Genomic DNA, 21797 nt, shown 5'->3' on the forward strand with positions numbered 1-21797 from the left:
CCCCTGTACACCCCACCTCCTCCTCCTCCCTCCCTCCCTCCTCCTCCACAGCCCCGCTCGGCCCCCGTGCCTTTGTGTGTGTGTATGTGTGTGTGCGCGCCGTGAAGCTGACTGCGTACCCGAAAAACCGTGTGACGGATGCCTTGCATGTGAAAACAACACCAAAAAAAGCGTTTTTTTTTGTGCAGGTGGATGGGATTTAGAATACATCCGTGTGATTCACTTCAACGGGGGAAAATTGGGAGGACCTGCAGGTGCAAAGTGGAGGGGAGGAACCGGGCCGGACGCACGTGAATCTCTCACTTATCCAAAGCCGGGGAACAGAACAGGAGGGGGACGCAAGTGCCGCAAATTGGACTTTCCACCATCAGCAACCCTCTCCTCCTCTCTCCTCTCTCTCGCCATCCCTGCTTCTCCTCTATAGGTCTCCCCATATTCACTCCCTCTCCCGGTGTCCTTCTGTGCTCCCAGAATAGCCTCACACCGGAGCGCTCTGTGATTCTTTTTTTCTTTTTTCTTTTTTCTAAGTGAGGAGGTATTTTGAATTTTCGGGGTTGACTCGGGAGACGCCGGAGATGGATTAAAAAAAGGGGGGTAGGGGGGGACCCGTGCAACCGCAAAGCTGGAGCAGCACGCACGACCACGCCGCGGGGGAAGGGGGCGACGGGACTCGGTGAATTCGCGGAGCCCCCGGGACAGAGGTGAGTGTTCAGGCTCGTCCAGCTTACTACCGCGGCTCCCCTCCGCCCTCTCTCCCCCTGCATGTATGCATCCATCCAAAACCCAGCGCTCCTCTCAGCACATGGTTTTCACGTTTCCATAATTGATGATCTCACACGCAATCTGCTGATTTGCGCTTGTGGAGGAGCTTTGTTATCAATAGCTTCTGTTTATTTTACTGCGTCTCCATTTCATATTGTAGGCTGCTCAGAGTCTAGAACTATAACCGTGAGAAGAAAAAAAACAAACTGCCGTTAAAGCAAATCGCATGTTCAGATGTGCAGACTCAAGGAAAGATGCAACCATCACTATCCATTTTCATGCATCTGGTTTTTTTTTCCCCATTTATATTCTTGGGGGATTAATGGCGGTTTAACTGAGGGATGAGCTGTTTTTCTTCCATATGAAGCCAGGTGATGAGTTGTGTAAACCCTCCTACACATCAGGCAGAGCATATGGCCCTTTATGTCTCTGTGGTTGTGGGTGAAGGCCCCTGCAGTGGACAAGGCTTTGCAAGCTAGCACTGTAACTTTCTCAGAGTGGATGCATGAGTGGATTGCAAATGGATTTTTTTTTTTTTTTTAAATGTACGCTGACATTATGTTCGCCCTCGTTCTTCCAGTTTCAAGTTCATGTTTTTGTCTCATAAAAGAGTGGTGACTTTACACTGTGCATTCTGTGCATTTAATCTTTAGTCAATGGCCTGTTGGGACCCCATGGATCCATATCACCAGTGTCTTATAGAGCCCCGACGGATATTGGATTTTTTGGGATTGATACTGACATTAGGGAGTCAAGAAATTCCAGTAAGGACATATGGGCCGGTGTTCTTCTAGTCACATAATATACACATAAAATACATGCTTGTGATAAAAATAACATACATAATAGAGGCTCAGCTAAACAATAAACTTTGCTGAATCATTACAAAGTAGCCCAGACATGCTAGTCTGCATAACGTTCTGGGGGGGGGAAAAACAAAAGTTTTCATATCAGCACATGTTGGACAAAATATACACCAATACTGCTGTGATAGGCCACTCTTGGCCAACCAGTATATCAGTCAGGCTCAACTATATGATACTACACTACATGATAATATGGTAAATTCTGTACATATTTGTGCTCATACAGAAGCAGACCTATGTCTGATCAACCAGTATGTTTTTCTTATGTCAGATATTGGGTGCTCTCTTGCTCTAATCTGGCAAAATTCACATTCAGATTGATGTTACGGAAATAGGACTGTCAGTTATCCTCAGGCGTGATTACATTAAACACAGTTTTTTTTAATACATTCATGAAAACATGCTAATTAGAATTGCACAACCTCACAGACGGACAGAAAAAAGTGCTTTTTGAGTAACATGCATAATAAATGTGATTGAAATGTTTCCTCCTTTTAAAATCTCCCCTAAAGTTCAAACACTCGACTTTATCGAGCCACGCTGCTGCACCAGTGGACTCTCAGTGTATTGATCAATCTGAGAATGAGATCACAGACTGTGGGGCCGTGGCGATGCCTTCAAATGTCACCCGATGAGATCAAATTTACTGTCACGTGATACAAAGTACAGCAGCGAAACCCTTCATTTGAGAACAGGGTGATGTTATCTAAACAGCTGCTGATTGATTTCCAATTCGGGGCTTATCGATTGGTTGATTGTTTCAGCTCCGTGCCATGCAGTGCTTTATGCTCCAGCGTGTCATTAGATCGACTAAAGTGTACAGTAAATGCTTTAATATACAGCACTGGTTCTTAAACTAGGGGTCTCGATGCTTCAGGGGGTCACAAGTTAATTTGCAGGGGTCGCCAGATGAGTCAGCAGATCTTAAATCAGTTGAACATCTAATGCAGATCGGGCTTCCTCCATTAACTTTTGGAAGAATGATGGTGGCCCTGCACTTTTTGATGTCTGGTTTTTCCTTGAATTTATCTTTACAATACATACACTAGAATGGCACTCAGTAAAGCCCATACTTCCACCAAGGCTGAACTGTCCCTTTTGATTCAACCAAACTAGATCCAATATCAAACTCACTCACACTGTAACACTCTACATTTTAAACCACCCAAAACAACTTAACTGTAATAACACATAGGTAGCAGCAACGTAAATGTTTAAGTTTCTCTTAATCAATATCCATGCAATACCCTCTGAGAAATTAACGAAAATGTTGAAAAACGCCCTGTGCATCATTTTATCCGGATCCACACCAAAAGTCACTCGGGTCTATTCTGTGCAGAGACTCATCCTCCATCCAAGTTTCATGAAAATCTGTTCAGTAGTTTTTGTGTAATCCTGGTTACAAACCAACAAAATGTAACATCCTTGGTGTTGGTAGTAATACTCCACCATACCACCACAATCGAAACTCACTGCGCTACACTGTACTGTGCAAACCCTTCCTACACTGCTAGTCCATACTGGTGTCTGCCTCTAACAACCTCACTCCCACTCTCCACCGCTCCCCTGTTTGGTAGTCACAGAGTCTTATATCTCCCTCGCCGTCTGACATGCTGTTTCCGTCCACCGCAGGCTAAACAACCCCCCACTCACACCACGCGATTGTGCACACTTTGCTCTAGACTATGCACACATGTGAACGCTAATGTGATGTTTGCGAGCACACTGCAGCTAGCAGAGTACACATGCTTTGCAGTCTCACAAACACACACACACACACACACAGACATACATATATGCCATGCCCCAGAGGACAAACGCTGGTGTGACAGATAAACGAGCCTCTTTCTTCAGTAAAGAGGCTCATTTTGTGTGTGTGTGTGGTTGTGTGTGTTAGGGTGAGGTTTAAGTGGTGACTGGAGTAGGTCACCGAGACCAAGCGGTTGGGAGAGTGAGACCCAGGGCCCTGCGTCTTCCTAAGCTGCTTTCAGCTACACTGGAATCCATCCATCCCAATACACCCCCCCCCCACACACACACACACACACACACCCGTCTCTGATCCTCACCCCCCACCACCAACACCACCACCCGTCCCACTTCCCCCCACTAGCACCGCCAGACATGCACATCCACCAGACGTACGCAAACCAAACTCCAGCTGCATTTCGATTCAAGACTTATTTTTTCTTTTTGTTATCATTCTTCTTTATTTCTTTGATCTCCCAACTTGTCCCCGCTCCTCTCCTGTTCTCCTCTCCTCTCTCCTCCATCCTCATCTCCTCTCCTCTTCATTTCTAGCGGTCATGGAAATTAGACTGGAGAAGTCTTTGATTCTCTGTGCCTCACATCGCCTCAGGGTCAGGCCCTCTTATCTCGGAGAGAAAAGAGAGGGAAACAGACAGAAAGGGGAGAGAGGAGATAAAAGGGAGAGAGGTGCTGAGACAGATGGACAGCAGGCGAGAGGAGGGAACGGTGTGGACAGGTGGAAAAAAGTCAAGTCGGGGGTTTGCAGACGTGCTGCAAGTAGACAAAAATGGAGATGGGAAAGGGCAGGTGACAGAGAAATGAGGGAAGGCAAGCAGATCTACTGCCTATGATCAAGCTATCTTAAAGGAACAGTGCACCCCAAAATCAGAAATAATTTCCATCTTATCTGTAGTCGCCGACTTTTGGAGATAATCGGCTCTGGAGATGTCTCCCTTTTCTTGAATGTAATCGTACTGGTGGCAAAAAAATCTACATGTCCTTCTGCACATGACGCCGGCCAACTATGCTCAACATGAGCCGAGATTTACGCTTCCTTTTGAGTGACAACACTGTTAGCTGTGTTCAGTTCAGTGGTAAGAAAACAGCCCCGCAACATGAATTGTCGAGCCCAGCATGTTTCACTCACAAACAAGGTGAAAATCACATTTACACAATTGCTTGAGAGTTGAACTTTCCGCTTAGGCAACTTCTAAATGCTGCAATTTATTTTAGTCGGATCAGCAGGTCCATGACCCAAAGCGCGCCAGGTGGCATTGTGTGGTTTTTGGAGTCACGCGCCCAAACCGAATCTGCATGTTGACTAGAATGCAGTTTCAGCTGAATGATCCATACTGATTAAACACAGGCTGTCAGAATAACAGCAGATGCTGATAGAAAAGGAGTTAAAGATGGGGAACTAGAGGTAAAGGAATAAGGGAAGTCAAGTGTAAAAAAATGAAGGGGAGATTGGTTGGAGTGGGATTGGATAGATGGAAGGAGATAGAGAGAATGATAAGTAAAAATGGGACGCGGAGAGGTGGGAGAGGTAAAGAGGCCAGGACTGAGCGATGGAGATGGATGAAAGTGGGTAGAGGACGGAGATAGAAAGACGGGCAGAAATAGGGGAGCTGTAAATATTTAACTCTGTTTGGTTTTCCATTCGGGCCCCTCGGCTCTGACTCCTCTCAGAGGCCTTGTGATCGCCTACAGGTTACTGATAGCAGGAGATGCAAGTGTGTATGTCTGCGTCGGGGACGTGCTGGAAGATTAATTCAGTGTGTAACAGCCGTTTGGAGGATTCATTCCAGTAATTCAAAATCCTCCTTTTAATTAGAATTTAATCTTTTTTTTCAATATGACTTTATGACTGTTTGTGTGATTCTCTGTCTCTTCGTGCAAACGTGTGAAAATCAAAGTGTGGTCATTAAATGAGGCATTTATAGGGCTGGTTAGTGTGTCTGTATGTGTGTGCAAAATCTCAAAAGAAACACACTTTCACTACACAAAATTGTTCAGAACTAATTGATTTCCTTTTTTATTAACAAGGTCTTGGTATTCAAGCTCAATGTGCACAATAAAAAGAAACCTCTCAGGCTCAGCCAGCGTTTGAAAACTTTTTTTTTTCTTTGAGCCTATGTTTCATTCATCAGTAGAGTCAAGGCCTGGCAGCAGTTTCAACATCTTTTTTTTTGATGCTTTCAGACACATGATGGATAGCGGGAAGTCTCTGAAAGCGCTCTGAAACTCCTCTCTGACATCTCTTTGCAATCTGTTACCCCAACAGGCTGTGACTGGCCCCACCCCAAGATGACGTCCCCCAAAAACAAGGCCAAGAAGAAACCGCCCAAAGACAGCATGACGCTGCTGCCGTGCTTTTACTTTGTAGAGGTAAGTGTAGAGAGAGAGAGAGAGAGAGAGAGAGATCAGATGCATTGATAAATCACCTTTTCTTTTTTTTTTAATATATGCTAGAACCGGGTCGACACGACTCACTGCATTTACTGAATTGATCAGAAGCTGAATCACTCTCTCTAACTGTGTGTTTTTATGTTGATTGTACCTGAATGCATCTGACCTTTATTGAGTTTGATTCACTCCACAAACATTTTGGTGCAGTCACTTCTCTACCCCAGTGTGTGTGTGTGTGTGTATTGAGATAAAACACTGGATGAATCACCACTCTCCAAGCAAATATTAAATGCAGGTCGCTCTTTTCTTTGTCCTTGTCCTTGTGCATGTGTGTGTGTGTGTGTGTGTGTGTGTGTGTGCATATGCCCGCCTAGCTCCCCATCGTCCTGTCCTCCTTGGTGTCCCTGTATTTCCTGGAGCTGACAGATGTGCTGTCCCCCGCGATGGTGGGCTACCGTTGCTACGACCGTGACCTCTCCATGCCCTACGTGGAGACGGGCGACGAGCTCATCCCTCTGTTGATGCTGCTGAGTTTGGCCTTCGCTGGACCCGCAGCGTCGGTAACTCCATCGCACGCACATGAGAACACTATACACTAGGATATACACTGTAATGGCGTCCTGAGAGAAAATGAAGTGACACACCCTCTGTGTGTGATGTAATCCAAGCTCCTCTAGTCTTTGTTTTGGTGGCCGGGCTGTGCATGAAAGCAGTCATGGAGAGTGAGGCTGACCAATCAGCTATCTTTGTCCTGAATTGCCTACTGCGCCTTTAAGTAATACCTAGATTTTTGGGGAGAAACTGTGCTATTTTTTATTCTTGTTGCCCAGAAAAAGAACATATTTAGTTTTAAGGTGTCTGAATGGTGATTGTGGACACGCTTAGTTAAATTAATTGCTATCTATGGAACAAAACCTCTCCTGAAATCTTGCATAGGATAATAGGATGCAAGGCTTTCCTGCTAACAAAGAAACAAGACTGTGACAATAATATTTTCATTTTGTCGATTTAGCAAACCTGAGTCATTTCTGCTCACTTGTGAATGGATGAACTGAATTCTTCAGGCCACCATGAATCAAAGTCTAATATCCGCTCTGCTTTTATCTCTGTTTTGGTCTCCTCCCACTCCTGAAGACAACTATCTTGATCTTTAGTTGCTGGGTGTTTGCCTTTTCAGCAAGCTTGTCCTCACCAAATGTCTGATATTTTATCCCTACAAAAACCGATGCTACTGCTGAGAACCGGAATGAGAGTTGTAACTCCTTGTGGGGTTGTCACCGAGCAATCCATTGTTCATGTAAAAATGTCAGCCAGTGCCATAAAATCTTCCCGTACTCGAGTCACAAGGATAAAATCTTCTCCACGGAGACTCTCAGAGGATCAGCGATCTAATGTGTGTCTTGGGGGTTTTGGGCTCAGCGCCCAACACACGTACATCAAACAGAAACTGTTCAGACACAGACATGCACAGATATGCAAAGGTACAGCTTCTCAAACACTCCCAAAGCAAATTCAATCTCCCCTCTGGAATCCAAAATCAATGGACACATTGATAAATACACACCTGGCATTCCAATACACACACACAACACAGGCCCCTCCCAAATCAATATGCTCGCAGTCCCACACACACCTACTCACACACTACTAATCCATCAGCGGCATGGAAGTGAGCACACCTCTCTAGCGCTCATCTATCACTCTGATTGGAAGTGATCACTATTCGATTGCGCCCTGCGTCCGTTCTCCCGCTCCGCCAGCTTCCTCTCACCACAGATCACGATCAGCAATGGATGTTTGACATTAATAGCAGTTTAGCGGCCTTTTTCCATTTTGGTCTCCATCTTTGGTTGTTCGCTTCCTTGTTCTACCTCACAGCGTGTCATACATGACAGAAAATGTGTATTTCTCTTTGTCTCTCTCTCACCTCTTACCCACTTTTCTCCCTCCATCTATAGATTATGATGGGGGAGGGCCTGATGTACTGTATGCAATCCAAACTGAAGACGTGTCCCAAGTCGGAGAGCAGCATCAACGCTGGAGGCTGCAGCTTCAACTCCTTCCTACGCAGAACCGTGCGCTTCGTTGGTACGTCCAACTAACAACCCTTTTCTCCGTTTCTGTTTTTTAGGGGAGTATTGGGAATTATGGTCATTTTCTAATCCACAGTTGTTGTTTGTTCGGTGCGTGAATAGGGTTCAGGGTTTGCTTAAGAAAACTTGGACAGGATGTGTTGCTTTAGCTGTGGAGGAGCTCGCCCCGGGGGGTTCTTCTTCTGGAAGGTCTCATTAACCACATGGTTTGTCAAACAGCATTATTTTCATCTATGCGTATTCTGTTGGTGATTTAGAGGCCGATGTATAAATAGCATTTTTATCACGTGGCACTAAACAAACCATCTTCGCTGAAGTGAATCCTGATGTCTTTTAAGTGAAATGGTGACTGCATCACTGTGATGGCAGAGGCAGTTTTTTTCACTTCAAGCGTTTGTGTTTCATGCCTGCTTTTTCTTCATGCCAGTGGCGTCCAGGTAAATGAAATGAATTATACATACGCGGCCATATGACGGAGGGACTAATCCTTCAAAGTTATGGAGGATCAACACGTCCCCAGATATATCGGATCTGGCCCCGCGTCACTAATGGCGTTAACACTTGTGAAGAACTACCTGCCGTCAGTGGCGAGAGAACAAAGTGCTGTTGTTTATGAGATGGAAATCGGTTTTGGCTCAGACAAATTGTTCCACTTACTGGCTGATCCCCCAACCTGATTCCGCTTTAAAGAGGAGGCAAAATAAGCTAATTACATGCATTAAGTGAAGGGCGGCTTAAAAAAAAACGAAACGGGGATGATATAATGCTCCGCGGGAAATATCTTAAGGCCGACTTTGAGCTTTGAAGTGAGAAAGAGTAATTAATTCACCTTGCCAAATTTGACTGTCTGCGGAAAAGGCTTCACATTGTGACAAACTGAGTGCTGGTGGTGTCACCTCAGGTCGCTGGAAGCAAGCTCAACGTTGTTTTCCACTCGCAGGTGTTCACAAGCAAGCGGCTCAATGTCACAAAGTCACCGGGGGCCTTCAGTTCATTTACCAAGGCTGCTTCTTCAACATCTCTACCTCCCGTCGCTCTCTCTCTCCTTCTCCCTCAGGTGTTCATGTGTTCGGTCTCCTGGCAACAGCCCTGGTGACAGATGTCATCCAGTTAGCTACCGGTTACCACGCCCCTTTCTTCCTCACCGTCTGCCAGCCCAATTACACGGCCCCGGGAGTGTCATGTGACAACAACGCCTACGTCACGCGGGACATCTGCATGGGGAAAGACCAGTACGCCATCATGTCCGCCAGGTAAGACACGGGCGTGCGCTCAGAGCCAGATGAAAAGGAGTCTCCATCTGCCCCGGTTTCGAAAAGTTTCATCCCTGCATACAGATAAAGTGCATTCATCACAATAAAAGCTCAGTTTATTTGTGCAGGATTTTACTCATATGCCCCTCAGCTCTCTAGCTCTGCTGCTTTCATGCCATTAAATTGCAAGCTGAAGCACAGGACCATAATATTGTACACACTCCCGCAGCTGACTCTCTGCTCAATCAGATGCATCTATCCAACATACTGAGTTTCAACGATAAAAAAAGGATTTACTGCGGTTTGCACCGTATTCTGTATGTTGCCGCCACGCGTCACTAAACCACAAGGTGAGGAATCATCAAAACTCATTTGCATTTGAAGAGGATTACAAGAGATTAAAAGCAGCGGAGGAGTCAAATTGTTGTTGCAACAGTTGGATTTTTTAAAAATAATTCAACCTTTTGCTTATTCACGATATGCCGTTTTTCTGTATGACGAGGCTTACGATGCCCCTACATGTTCCCTGTTGTGCCGTATGTGTTAGCATTGATGCATAGGTCAGACAAACAAGCTACAGCAACAGCATATGTGTTTTAGCCAGGCATGATAAGCGCATGCAGACAGGAGGGATTACAGGTAAATATAGCCCATATGGGGATAATGGCTTGTCATCATCGTCGTAACCCCTGACACACATGGGCCCTCGTCAGCAGCTACTTTGGGTGAAATGAACATGTAGAATCGGTGGTGGACCCCGCCCGTAAGAGAAATCACTTCTGATTGGCTGTTCAGCTAAGCAAATCAGTCCACACAAAGAGAAATGGAAGGGAAAAGGGCAAGTCCAAGAGCCTTTCCCCGTTATTTCACCAATTTACTGCAGTTTATCGTTATTTCTCACCTTCACCTCTTCATCAGTGCCATTTGCAGCTTTTTAATCTGACATATTCTTGATGAGAAATAGCTACATTAGCAAGAGTGGTGGGAAAATGACAAATGTTGCTTGATCATGACAGTGGTTTGTTTACCCGGGCTATCCCTTTTTTGAATAATAAATACAGACCACCGCAACCTCTATGGAGAGGTTTTTCCTCTCATGCAGGCGTGGAACACACAAGCCAGACTGCGGTCAGCTGTAGTCTTTGCGGCGTGTTCAAGTGCATCTTCACGGAGACACAGGCAACATGAGGCGATGCAACAGTCGAGCTTGATTGCCGCTAGTTGTTTGGTGTGTCTGGGCTGTCGCTGCTCGTGTGGCCTTTTTAGGAGAGGTTGTACTATTTGTTGGCCGGAAGCAGTCCCTGGGAATCCAGCCAAGACTTCAGGAAGTTACTGCACCAACAGAGCCAGGCCAGCCGTTCCCCTGTTCCCAGGCTTTATGCTAAGCTAAGCTAACCGGCTGCTGGCTGTAGCCTTGGACTGAATGAACAAATACAGGAGTGGTATAAATCTTCTCATCCACCTCTCAGTAAAGAAAGCCAATATGCGTATTTCCCAAATGTCGAACTTCTGCTTTTGCAATCGCAACCCCGAACATTCAGCATAAACTTCTGCATATATCTGTAACTCTAACCTGAGGCATAAAACCAACCCTCGAACAGACCTTTGACAAAAGTAAGAATCAGCCGAAAACTTTCCAAAATGTTCTCACCTTGAAGGTCTCAAACTCTTGCAGTATTCACAAAGACAGACAGACATAAAAGGGGTACTTAAACACAGGTTTAAGGGAGTGGGAGAAGGTAAATACCGCAGCCGAAGTGGCAAGGATGAATGCACCCACGCCAAGAGCAACTTCACAAGGCAGATTAAATGAGAGCCTGTGCTTCAGCTTTCTAAACTCTAAATTACTGATTACTTTGACCGCAACTCAGTCACTCACCCCTGATGTTCCCCACTAATGCCCCCGCGGTGTTCTGTTTGTGTTTATTAATGCTCACATCCAAGGACACATGCTCAGTTTGACTAACAGTGTCGGGCAGGCGCAGTGGTTTTAATGTCAAACGCGATCCAGACGTGGCAAACAAAGCAAGCGGCTGCGACAGCTTTATATCCAGGTTTTTTATTCAAGAGGCACCGAACACACTCGCGACCCACACAGCCTGTGTTTGCAAAACCTTTTTTTTTTTTGTTGTGAATCTCTTTCTCTCTGCTTTCACTCTTTCACACCTAACTCTCCCCCTTTCTCCCCCTCAGGAAAACATTTCCATCCCAGCATGCAACGCTCTCTGGCTTCGCTGCTGTCTATATATCCGTAAGCACTTCTGTGTCTTACTTGCCTTCTGTGTTTTTGTGTACTTTGATTGTGATGCATTTGCGTCACGTATTGTGTGCCTGCATGTGTCTTATAACCAGTCGACCCTGTTTATTTCTTGGCGATGTGTTGATATTGCCGCAGTGTGATATCTTTCGCAAAAAAGTACAGATGGAAATAACATCTTTATTTGTTCAATGATCTGTGTTACCGCACTAAAACATTAAAAAAAGGACATACTGTAATTAGTTCCAACATATCAAAGGATTTCTTGCTGGAATGAAACCGCTGTCACTTAATACATAAGTCATACACGTCATGATAGTGTTTACTCACTGCAAGATTTAAGGATTTTAGACGGCGGTACCCTCAGGCCAGTGATCCACCCAAATTTAAACACACTAAAAAAATAGTCAGATTTCTGTGTTCCTCGTTACATCCCACTGCATATCGAGCAGCTTATTGCAACTCTGTGGTCAAGTGCTGACGGCAGCAGTTGGCGAACTGTACAGCAAAGCAGCGCTGTCATTTTTCCGCAAGGTAACACCCCGCTGCACACACACACACACACACCCACGCACCCTCCTCCACCAACAGCTATTGTGAGCTATTGGCCATATCACTGCTGCCTCACCGGACCCAGAGGGTGCTCATTAAAGCTCACCAGACGGATTTCTTGTGAGAGAAAAATCAGGAGAGGAGGAGGAAAGGAAAAGCAGCTGTTTTTGGTTGCTAGGGTCACAAAATGTTGCTTTTAAAACTCCCCCCCATCATATTAAGACATTAAGATGTAGTATGTCGTCTCAGACCCTCAGAAATGTCATGTTTTGTTGAAACCCTTGACATTTTAGTTTTTTTGCATTTGAATTGCGGCGAAAGGAAATGAAATGTCACACTGCTGATAGAGTTTTCCCCTCTGTTCCTTCCAGAATAGTAGGATTTTTATGGTCAACACAAGATGGACAAGCTTGTTTGAAAATGGAAAGTTTTGCAAAGCCGGCTATCCTGTCACTCAGCTGTCCTCTGTATATAATCGAATGCATGTGGAGAATTTCAATTCAATGTGGATATATTCTCTCTCCTTTGCTTTCTTCCCCACTCCTCTTTCCTGTCAAGCAGTATCCATTTTAATGACCCAGTTAACCTCATAAGCAGAATCTTAATGGTGGGGGGGGAACAATGAGACAGCTAATTTAACTTGAAAGAGAATTCTTCAAATCGGTGGCATTGGAAAGAAGTGACATTTTGTAACCAAGTCGGATAAGTTTTTAGATTAACTTTAAGTTGAGAAAACCGGCTGTAGCTTCGGACAGTTATGAAAGTACCAATTAGGAAGGGCTGCCCTTGACTAAAGACTTTCCTCGTTGACCAGTAGTCCCTGATTAACTCGCTACAAACTCGCTCCTCTGATGCTTCCCGACTCCTCCATCCCTGCTCCGTCCTCTTCATCCCTGGTGCCGCTCATTTTTCAAAACTCCTCCCCAAGCCGGTCCAAAGCTCCTGTGTTAGCAGTGTAAACACCAGTACTCCCCGTGCCTACCTTCAAGGCTAACTGAGCTAACATGCAGCTAAAGTTAGGAGCAGTTAGCTACGTCCGTGTTACAAGAGAAAAGGTCTGTGCTGCAACTGTACCCCTGATACTGTCTACCTGGGCCCAACAAGGGACAAAGTAGAGCTCCCAAATGGATGTTAGGAGGTTTTTTCAGCAGCTAAGCAGCTAATGAAAACTTTTCTGACGAAGACTCCTATCGACTCTGGGTTTAGCCAGCCATATGGGAGCAACTTTAGTATAAATACTCCCATTTAACTCTTGGCAAGCGTATTCCCCAACCTTCCATATTATTCCTTTAACAACAGTTAAGCTCCGGTTTAAGATGGACACGATGATGCGACATCATTCCTTCATTTCTTTAGACTTTAAATCTTTCCACTGTTGAGGTCAGATACACCTGGCTTGTGTGTTATTACACCTTTTAATGACATCTCCACCCGCAGCCTCCATGTGTCTGCCCATGCCTCTTCTGCATGTTAACGCGTGCATCTCTGTCCACAGATGTATTTCAACGCCAGCATCAACAGCACGACCAAGCTGCTGAAGCCTCTGCTGGTGTTCGCCTTCTGCATGGCCGCAGGCCTCGCCGGCCTGACGCAGATAACTCAGCACCGCAGTCACCCGATAGATGTCTACGTGGGATACCTCATAGGAGCCGGCATCGGAGTCTACCTGGTTAGTTAAGCGCGTGTGACAAGCAGGGCAAAGGATTTATCAGACCTGTCAAGCCCCACAACTACAATCTACAGGCGAAATATGTAAAAATGTCCTAATTTAATTAGCCTGTGTCAGGATAATTGCTCTTTTTATGATGATATAACTCACTTAGAGACATTTGAAGAAGTGAAATGGATTTGCTACTTCGGGATTTACTCTGTGAAAATGAGCGCCAGCATATGTTTGTATGTATTTAGGGATTTGTTTTGTCCCCAGGGAGTAGTTAGGAGTCGGCGTGCAGCATGGTGGGAATGACTAAATAGCGCATAAATAGATTTTTTTTTTTTAAAATAAAGTGGTTTGATTCTTGGTTTTTGCTGTGATTGAATCATCTCATTGTATTGTTCTAACACTATCGCAGCGGGCGCTAACAAATGCGGCTTCTTTTCGTCACCTCTCGTCTCTGCGTGGCTTCCATACTTTTCTCTCCCAGACGTTTTTTTTTTTCTTTTTCTTTTTTTTTGCAGAGCTCTATATATAGCTTTTTCTATTACAGAGGGGAAGGGAGAGAGAATGAATAATCCGATAAGAATTCTCCGGAACAATTTCACACTTCATTTTAAGAAAAGTTGCCATCGCCATTCGCCACGCTTCCCTCCTCCTCTCACTCGCTTTCTCTCCCGTCTTTTCTTTTTTTTTTTAAGAAGGGGGAGCATTTCTCCCCCCTCATTAAAGGATGGAGAGGGGGAAGAGAGTGATTCATGCTGACCTCAGACTAAGCAGGAAGGAGGAAGGAAAGATGCCTATTCATGCACTTGCATCCCCCCTAATAGAAAATCACTTTTTTTCCCCCCCTTCAAGATTAAAGAAAATAATTTTCACGCTTCAGTCTTTATGTAACATGCTGGGTACTTCAATCTCATTTATTTCTCCTCCCCACCTCCTCTCTGTCTCCCTGTGTCATCTGTCAGGCGGTGTTCGCGGTGGGAAACTTCAAAGCATCGGAAGAAGACACTCACTCCTTACAGAGACTGACCCCGGCTCAACAGAAGGACGGTCTGAGGGTGCTGACTCAGCGGAGTCATGACTCCTTGTACAGGAAGACTCCCAGGGTGTCTGAGAGCAGAGAGGAGCTGGGGGCGGGGCTGGGGTCCGGGGCCCGCAGTAAGGTGAGGAGGGAGAAGGCATCCTTGGCCTCTCTCAAACGAGCGAGCGCTGACGTGGAGCTCCTCGCAACCCGCGGTCCCATGGGCAAGGAGACCATGGTAACCTTCAGCAACACCTTGCCCCGCGTCGCGAATGGCAACAGCCCCATCTCCCCCTCGGACGAGCCGGCCACCACACAGCGTCACATGACCTTCCACGTGCCCTTCGACCCCCAGAGGTCTCGGCAGCTGGTGTCAGAGTGGAAGCAGCGCTCGCTGGAGATCCGCAGCCAGAGCTCACGAGACGAGGACGAGGGGATGGATGAGAGAGATGGAGATGAGGGGGGAGACGGAGGGGATCAGGAGATGCCTTCGTCTCTTTATCCCACGGTGCAAGCCAACAAAGGCACCGCCACACCAACCGGATCGCGGATGGTGGTGGCACCCCCGCTTGTTCACATACCCGAGGAGGCCACTCGGCCGCCGCCTGTCTCCCCCAAGAGTGCCAAGACCCGCGCCAAGTGGCTGTCACTCACCGAGGGAGGAGTAAAAGAACCGGGACCAGGACCCATCGCGGTGTCCACTCCCCGCGTGCCCAACACACAGCCCAACCAGCCGCCCAGCCAGCAAAGAGTCACTCAGGTTTGAAAGAAATTAGACAGTGAATGCCTGCAAATCATGATTACTACATTACTTCAAGCAATCATTTTTCATTATTTTATATCAGTTGACAAGCAGCCAGTTCTGAGAAATATATCTGACACAGGAGAAGAGATTTCACAGCTGCCAAACTCTGTGTACACCACGCAGCTATGATTTATTTTGTTGGTAAAAATCAGAACAGAACAACATGTGTGGAAGCAATTCCACTGATTAGTTTCCAATATAAAATACTCTCACAAGGGTTCAGACACTAATTACAGTTGGAGATAAATCTGCGAAAAATGCCTGGGAGGGAAATTGAATGTGCTACCATTAACCTTTACAATGTTTACTGTAATAAAAGGCCCTGGAATTCTGGGTTTATTGTGGTTCAAATCAATTTTGTTAATCCAAATTGCTGGGGTTTTTTGTAATCACCGCTCTTCTTGAAAGTGAAACTTCTTCCTTGACCTTGGAAAAGGCGATTGGCAGATCAGTTTCATTTAATAGCTGCGGCTTTTGGTCATATCGAATCTTCCTCATAACATACAATTGCCTAGTTGTTGTGGGAACATAGGGACTTGTCATTGAAGTACCCTGGAAATAGCTTACCTTACAAGGCAGCTGTGGCCAAACATGCAGTGGTCGAACCAGTCAATGTCCAATGAGGAGCTACCGGCAGCTGCCAGTGTGGTTAGGCAAGAGAGAGAAGGGATTGTTCAAGAGGGCTAGTGTAGATGTTTCTAGCACCAGTTATAGCAGATGCATATTTCATTGAAAGAAGAGCAAAGAATGGAAATGAAAGGCTTTTCTCGATCAAGGAGAGGGCTTCACCAAACATTCACCAATTGGTTCCACTGGTAGAAGTGCTCACCCACTGTTGATCTATTGGTTGAAGATAGATGGTGATAGGCAGATGGTTCATGGAATCACCTGCCAAGTATTTTTTGAAAGTGCCTGCCATTTTCAATTTGTAGCGGCTCCTTTCCAGATGGTTCTGTGTAACAAACCATCTGGTGCGTCTGCTTAGGAAACAGAAGCTCACAACGTATTATCACCAACATGGGTCCATTTGGTGGCTGATCTTGAGAGCTCATCTGAGCACTAACCTTTGTAAATTTTGACAAGATCTTCTTCTATTCTCTCCAGGTGATAGCCATGTCCAAGCAGCAGGGTCATGGACACCTCACATCATCCACTAAGACATCAGAAGGTGGCTCATCGTCCGGCGGTGGGTCCAACTGCTCCGAGTCGCCCTACTACCGGATCCCATCTGATCGAGACAGCTGCACTGGCAGCAACCCAGGGAGCATCGCGGGAAGTGGGAGCATCGTCACAATCGACGCTCACGCCCCCCACCACCCAGTGGTGCGGGTGTCGGCCAGTAACGGCAAGCCGTGGGAGTGGAGAAACACCATCAGTGGTAACATGATGGCGGCCGACACGTCAGGGGATAAACACCGCAACGCGCTGCAGCGACAGGAAAATGTCAGTCATTACCGGGATTACCGGACGCTCCCGATGAAAACGGACTCACTCTGCTCCTCCTCAGCCAGCGGCAGTGCAGAAGGAGGAGCAGAGCTGCCTCCCCCACCTCTCCCCACTTCTTCTTCCCCTCTGCCTCCCCCTCCTCAGTTGTCCTCATCCCCTCTCCCACCACCTCCCCCTCACTCGTCTTCTTCCCCTTTGCCTCCCCCTCCACACCCAAGCTCCTCTCCAATTCCTCCTCCTCTTCCTCACCATGCCTCATCTCACATGCCTCTCCCACCTCACCTGTCCTCTCAGATGTCCCCACCACCCCTCCCGACGTCCTCCCAAATGCCTCCACCTCCCCACCCATCCTCCTCTCAAATGCCTCCACCTCCCCACCCATCCTCCTCTCAAATGCCCCCACCTCCACACCCATCCTTAGCTCAGATGCCCCCACCTCCACACCCATCCTTAACTCAAATGCCCCCACCTCCACACCCATCCTCTTCCCCTCTGCCACCGCCACCTCACCCCTCATCCACCATGCCGCTGCCTCCGCACCCATCCTGCTCCAGCATGCTTCCCCCTCCGCCCCATCCTGACCTACTGATGGACGGCCACAGCCAGGCACTGTCCCGCACCTCCACCCTGCCTCGTCGGCCCTCAGTCTCTGCTCGCAGCCATGCTGAGCAGGAGCACTACTACAAGGCCATGCAGAACGAGAGGATGTTATAGTTAAAGACAACATTAATCATTGTCACATCAATGATTGTACTTCAGAAGACTCACTGAGAGAGACAGTGAAACAAAGAGGGGTTGTGGCCGGTGAACAGAGATTTTATGAAAAAATGACAGAAAGGTTCAGAGAATCCAGAACAGCAGCTTCAGTCAAAATGCTGGAGAGAGAGGTGTGTGAGGGTGGAGGACCATCGGGAGATCTGGCAGCTCACACACACTCAGCAGGGGACCTGGTTTTTCCCTGCTCAGACATTCTGCCCACAGCGCCTGCTCAGCGGCTCTGACTGTGAAAAGAACAGACAAGCGCTGAAACGGGAGTCAAGAGAGAGCAGGGTGAAGAATTAAAAACCCCAAGTTCAGCTCTCGTTTTGGCACGCACATCCTCCGTGTCTTCTTTATGACACTTTCAGAGACGGAATGGAAGAGGCTGCAGCTGAAAGAGATATCACAATGCACGGCCTGGGATTTGCTAACTCAAGTTTCCCTTGAGAGGGCGGATTAGACTGACAAAACAAAACAACTACAGGCAATACTAGCTCTCCTGAATCTGGCGCAGCTGTTTGAGGTTGCCAACCATTACACACAGAGAATTTGCTATTGTAACCAGTTGAAAAACTCAAGCTTCAAAGCTTTGAATACCGAAAAAGAAGGCAGCGAAGTTCAGCCACAGGTTCAGGAGTATTAGCCGCAACCCACAAAAGCATGAGAGTCATTTTACCCCCTCTGAATAAACAAACCAAACGGGGGTATTTTATATTTGATGCCAAGCAAATCTGTCAGTATCCACCAGAGAGAGCAGGCTTAGGAAGGGTTTCTCTGGATCGGGTCTGAGAGGAGGAGGAAGAGGAGGGAGGGGTGGGCATAAGGAGGATCACGCACAGCCAAGCACCCCTATACAGACGTCACTGAATGGATTACTGCTGTAAACATGAGGGGTGGTGGAATGGAAAGAGAATTGTTTCTTAAGTGAAGAGGGTGGCCGCACAGCACAAGAGGCAGCCAGGAAGCCAGTCTGTCTTTGCTGTGTGCAAAAACCTGCCACAGAGCCTGAAGCAGCACTAAGGAGATTAACGTTTGTTTATCAAACCATGCTGGTGCACTCTTCCTTCCAAAGTCCTTCACATTTGGCCCCTCTGGTGAATCAAAATGGTGTTGTGCATGTTAATACATATTCTAGCTCGGCCGTCTCCATCAACATGCACACTGGCTCAAGCAGGTGCTGGTTGGGTGTTGCTTGCAGTCTCTGTTTAAGTCTGTAAGCATTACACACGATTTGGTACCACTTTCTAAGTATGCATACTTTATCTTGTTAATGAGTTGGTGCTTAATTATTGAGCATTTATTAGGTGTCCATCTGACTTATTTTTTATGCTGGCTCTGTAGTCTGGTGGTACGGCAGTGGCTAAATCTGTGTTGCTTGATGGCAGCAGAACAACTGGCTTGCTAGCATCTTTCTTTTGGCTTATTATGAAGACATAACATTACAAAGGATTGTTGATAACTTGAGCTATAGCACAACACAATTACTTACCTGTAAACTAGGTGTATGAATGTCACAACATTTTATAATTGTTAATCTTACATAGCTCCTTGCTTCCAAAACAACAAGCTAAAAAAACGAGCTACCTAAATCCAGATCTGTACAACAGCAGGTGGTGGTGCTCATAACACTTTTGTCCACAGGGGCCGCCAGAATCACCAACAAAGAACAATCCTTATTGCTGCTTTAAATATGCCTGATTAGAAAGTGATACCAAGATTTTTGTTCATCTTTGATCTTAAATATTTTACTAAATTATCAAGCAGATGACAACATAAACACCCAACCATCACCACCGTGACAGGCTCTCCAAAAACAATAGACAACACAATCTCAGCTCAAGGTCCACTTGCTCACCATAAACTCTAGAGCTTTCAACCTGTATCACACAGCCGTCATCAGCAGATGCTGTTTGCTCATGTCGCCATGGAAGTGTTTGTGCTGAAACAAATTACAGGCAAACTTCATCTGCTAATGAGGATATGGTAATATGGTCGCAAGGCTAGAACAAGCAAGTGAGTCTGCAATGAGATGAGCTTCGTTCACTACTGTTTCAAAGTCGAAGAATGAGCCGACCACTGAAAGGTGTGCATTTTAGTTTTTAATATTTTTAGATGAAACAATTAATGATAATTCCTAGACTTAATCAAATTACAAATTAATAATGAAAATAACCAGTCATTGCAGCCCTAAGAAATATCTTTTCAGTCGACATCTACCAGTGGAGAGGAAGTGCGTGCTCTTCCTGCTCACCCCTGTTTCTTGTGTGTACTTATACTCTGTTGTACAAAGTTTTTATCTGGTACCGATCATTTCATACATCCAAGTTTTTTCTATCAGAAGATATTCCATCCAACAGCAAGTGCTTTATTTTTATTTTTATCATATCACGTTAAAAGATAAAGGCTCACCAACAGATGGAAAAAAAAGGGGTTTTTTTACCCATCCACCACCACATCTGAAGGGTACATGAACTGATTTTTGTAGAGTTTGTGCTAGAAAGGGAGCGAGTTAAATGGAACAAGTTGTATTTCGTAGTGAAGCTCCTCAGACAAGGAGCTGGTAGATAATATTGCTCGTCGGTTTGTACTGCATGTGTGTACGAGCGTGTTTTTTTTTTTTTTTTTTAAACTTCTGTGCTTAAAGTGTGCGCTGTTCCCCTTTTTACAGACAGACGTGCAGCATTTTTCTAGTGCTGGTGATTATCGTTCTACTTTCCCCCCATTTTGACTGTAAAAAGATACTTGATATTCCCTAATATTATTAATACTATTGTTATTCCACGGTCCTTTTTTATGGGCTCATGTTTTCTATCTGTGGTGATGTGTAACATTAATAACTTGGTTGAATAAAAAAAAAAATGGAAGACTTCTTAACCAAGGTTTCATCCTGTGTTGCTCGACCGCGCCGTGGCAGGTGTATGCTGCTCAAAGTAGCGAGGGGCTTTTACCGCCACTCTAATGAAAAGGATCTTCTTCTATTGATTCTTTTGGCTAAGAGTGCTTTCCCTGCTCATCAGTACTGTACGCTCACACACTGACACTCGCACTGATACACCCGGCCAGACGGATACGGCACATGCACATTTGCGATGCAACATTTGCTCGTTTCCTGTGGGCAAGTGTCGGGTTCCCCATAATGAATTCTGCTAGAATGTTGGTCAGTCCCAGATGACCCGCAGGGATGCAGCAAGCGTTGGCTGTGTGTGCGTATGTGTGTGTATATGTGTGTGTGTGTGTGTGTGTGTGTAAATGTGATTATGTGTGGGCCTTGAGTGGCTGTTTTCTTGTAAATAAAAATGAGCCCCATTTGTCTATTCTGATGTAGATAGCGTATTTTACATCCATTATGCAGACATTAACTGGGGTTTGTGCATCATAAATAACTATAAACGCAGCACACATCCCGGTGTGGTGAGGTGTCGTGTCCGTTTAGATGTGCATCATTTTTGTTCATTTTTCTATCTTTATGCATGTTTAAGCGTTTGTTCTGGGATTTATGCACGCGTGTTTTGTGTGTGTGTGTGTGTGTGTGTGTGTGTGTGTGTGTGTGTGTGTCCAGTTCTGTGGAGCACTGAGCTGTGTGATGAGGCCGTACAGGCAGTAGGGGTGCAGATGGTGTACTGAGGCCCGAGGACAGTCAGCCTGTCCATGAGTCACACCCTGCAAAGCCAATAGCTCTCTCTCTCTCTCTCTCTCCTTGGTGGCCCAGTAAGCACAAGACAACAAGTGTGTGTGTGTGTGTGTGTGTGTGTGTGTGTGTGTGTGTGTGTGTGTGTGTGTGTGTGTCTGTGTGCGCGCAACTGTGGGAGGCAACAAAAAAATGCAGACTGAGCTGTCCGTATGCATGTGTCTATTTTTGTGACTGTGCGTGTGTATATGCTTATGTGTGTGTGTGTGTGTGTGTGTGTGTGTGTGTGTGTGTGTGTGTGTGTGTGTGTGTGTGTGTGAGACAGTGGCTGTCCAGGGGAAGCTGCTGACATTCTTTTCAGAACTGATTTACCAGTGCAGAACAGCACAAAGGCCCCTTTGTCCGCAGCTCTGCTTTTATCTTACTCACTTTGTCACCATCGCTCTACCTGCTGCCATCTCACCCCGGCTCCCTTACGCATGGAGGAGAAAGGATTTGGTGAGCTTTGGGGGCTTATATCCTGATTTTTCCTGCAGCTCT

At 46.1% G+C, this 21797-nt stretch overlaps 1 protein-coding gene across 1 annotated transcript; it reads left to right on the plus strand.

Annotated features, from left to right (window-relative positions):
• Positions 1-106: 106 nt before the first annotated feature.
• Positions 107-21332, plus strand: LOC119034263 (phospholipid phosphatase-related protein type 3-like). The gene is made up of 9 exons (XM_037125099.1): positions 107-701; positions 5662-5765; positions 6161-6346; positions 7745-7874; positions 8937-9132; positions 11326-11383; positions 13437-13610; positions 14564-15379; positions 16529-21332. Exons 2-9 carry the CDS (start codon positions 5685-5687, stop codon positions 17582-17584), a joined length of 2697 nt encoding a protein of 898 aa, XP_036980994.1. The 5' UTR covers positions 107-701; positions 5662-5684; the 3' UTR covers positions 17585-21332.
• Positions 21333-21797: the final 465 nt, after the last annotated feature.

The sequence above is a fragment of the Acanthopagrus latus genome, chromosome 16, assembly GCF_904848185.1.
Source record: "Acanthopagrus latus isolate v.2019 chromosome 16, fAcaLat1.1, whole genome shotgun sequence".
In the NCBI taxonomy this organism is placed as follows: domain Eukaryota; kingdom Metazoa; phylum Chordata; class Actinopteri; order Spariformes; family Sparidae; genus Acanthopagrus; species Acanthopagrus latus.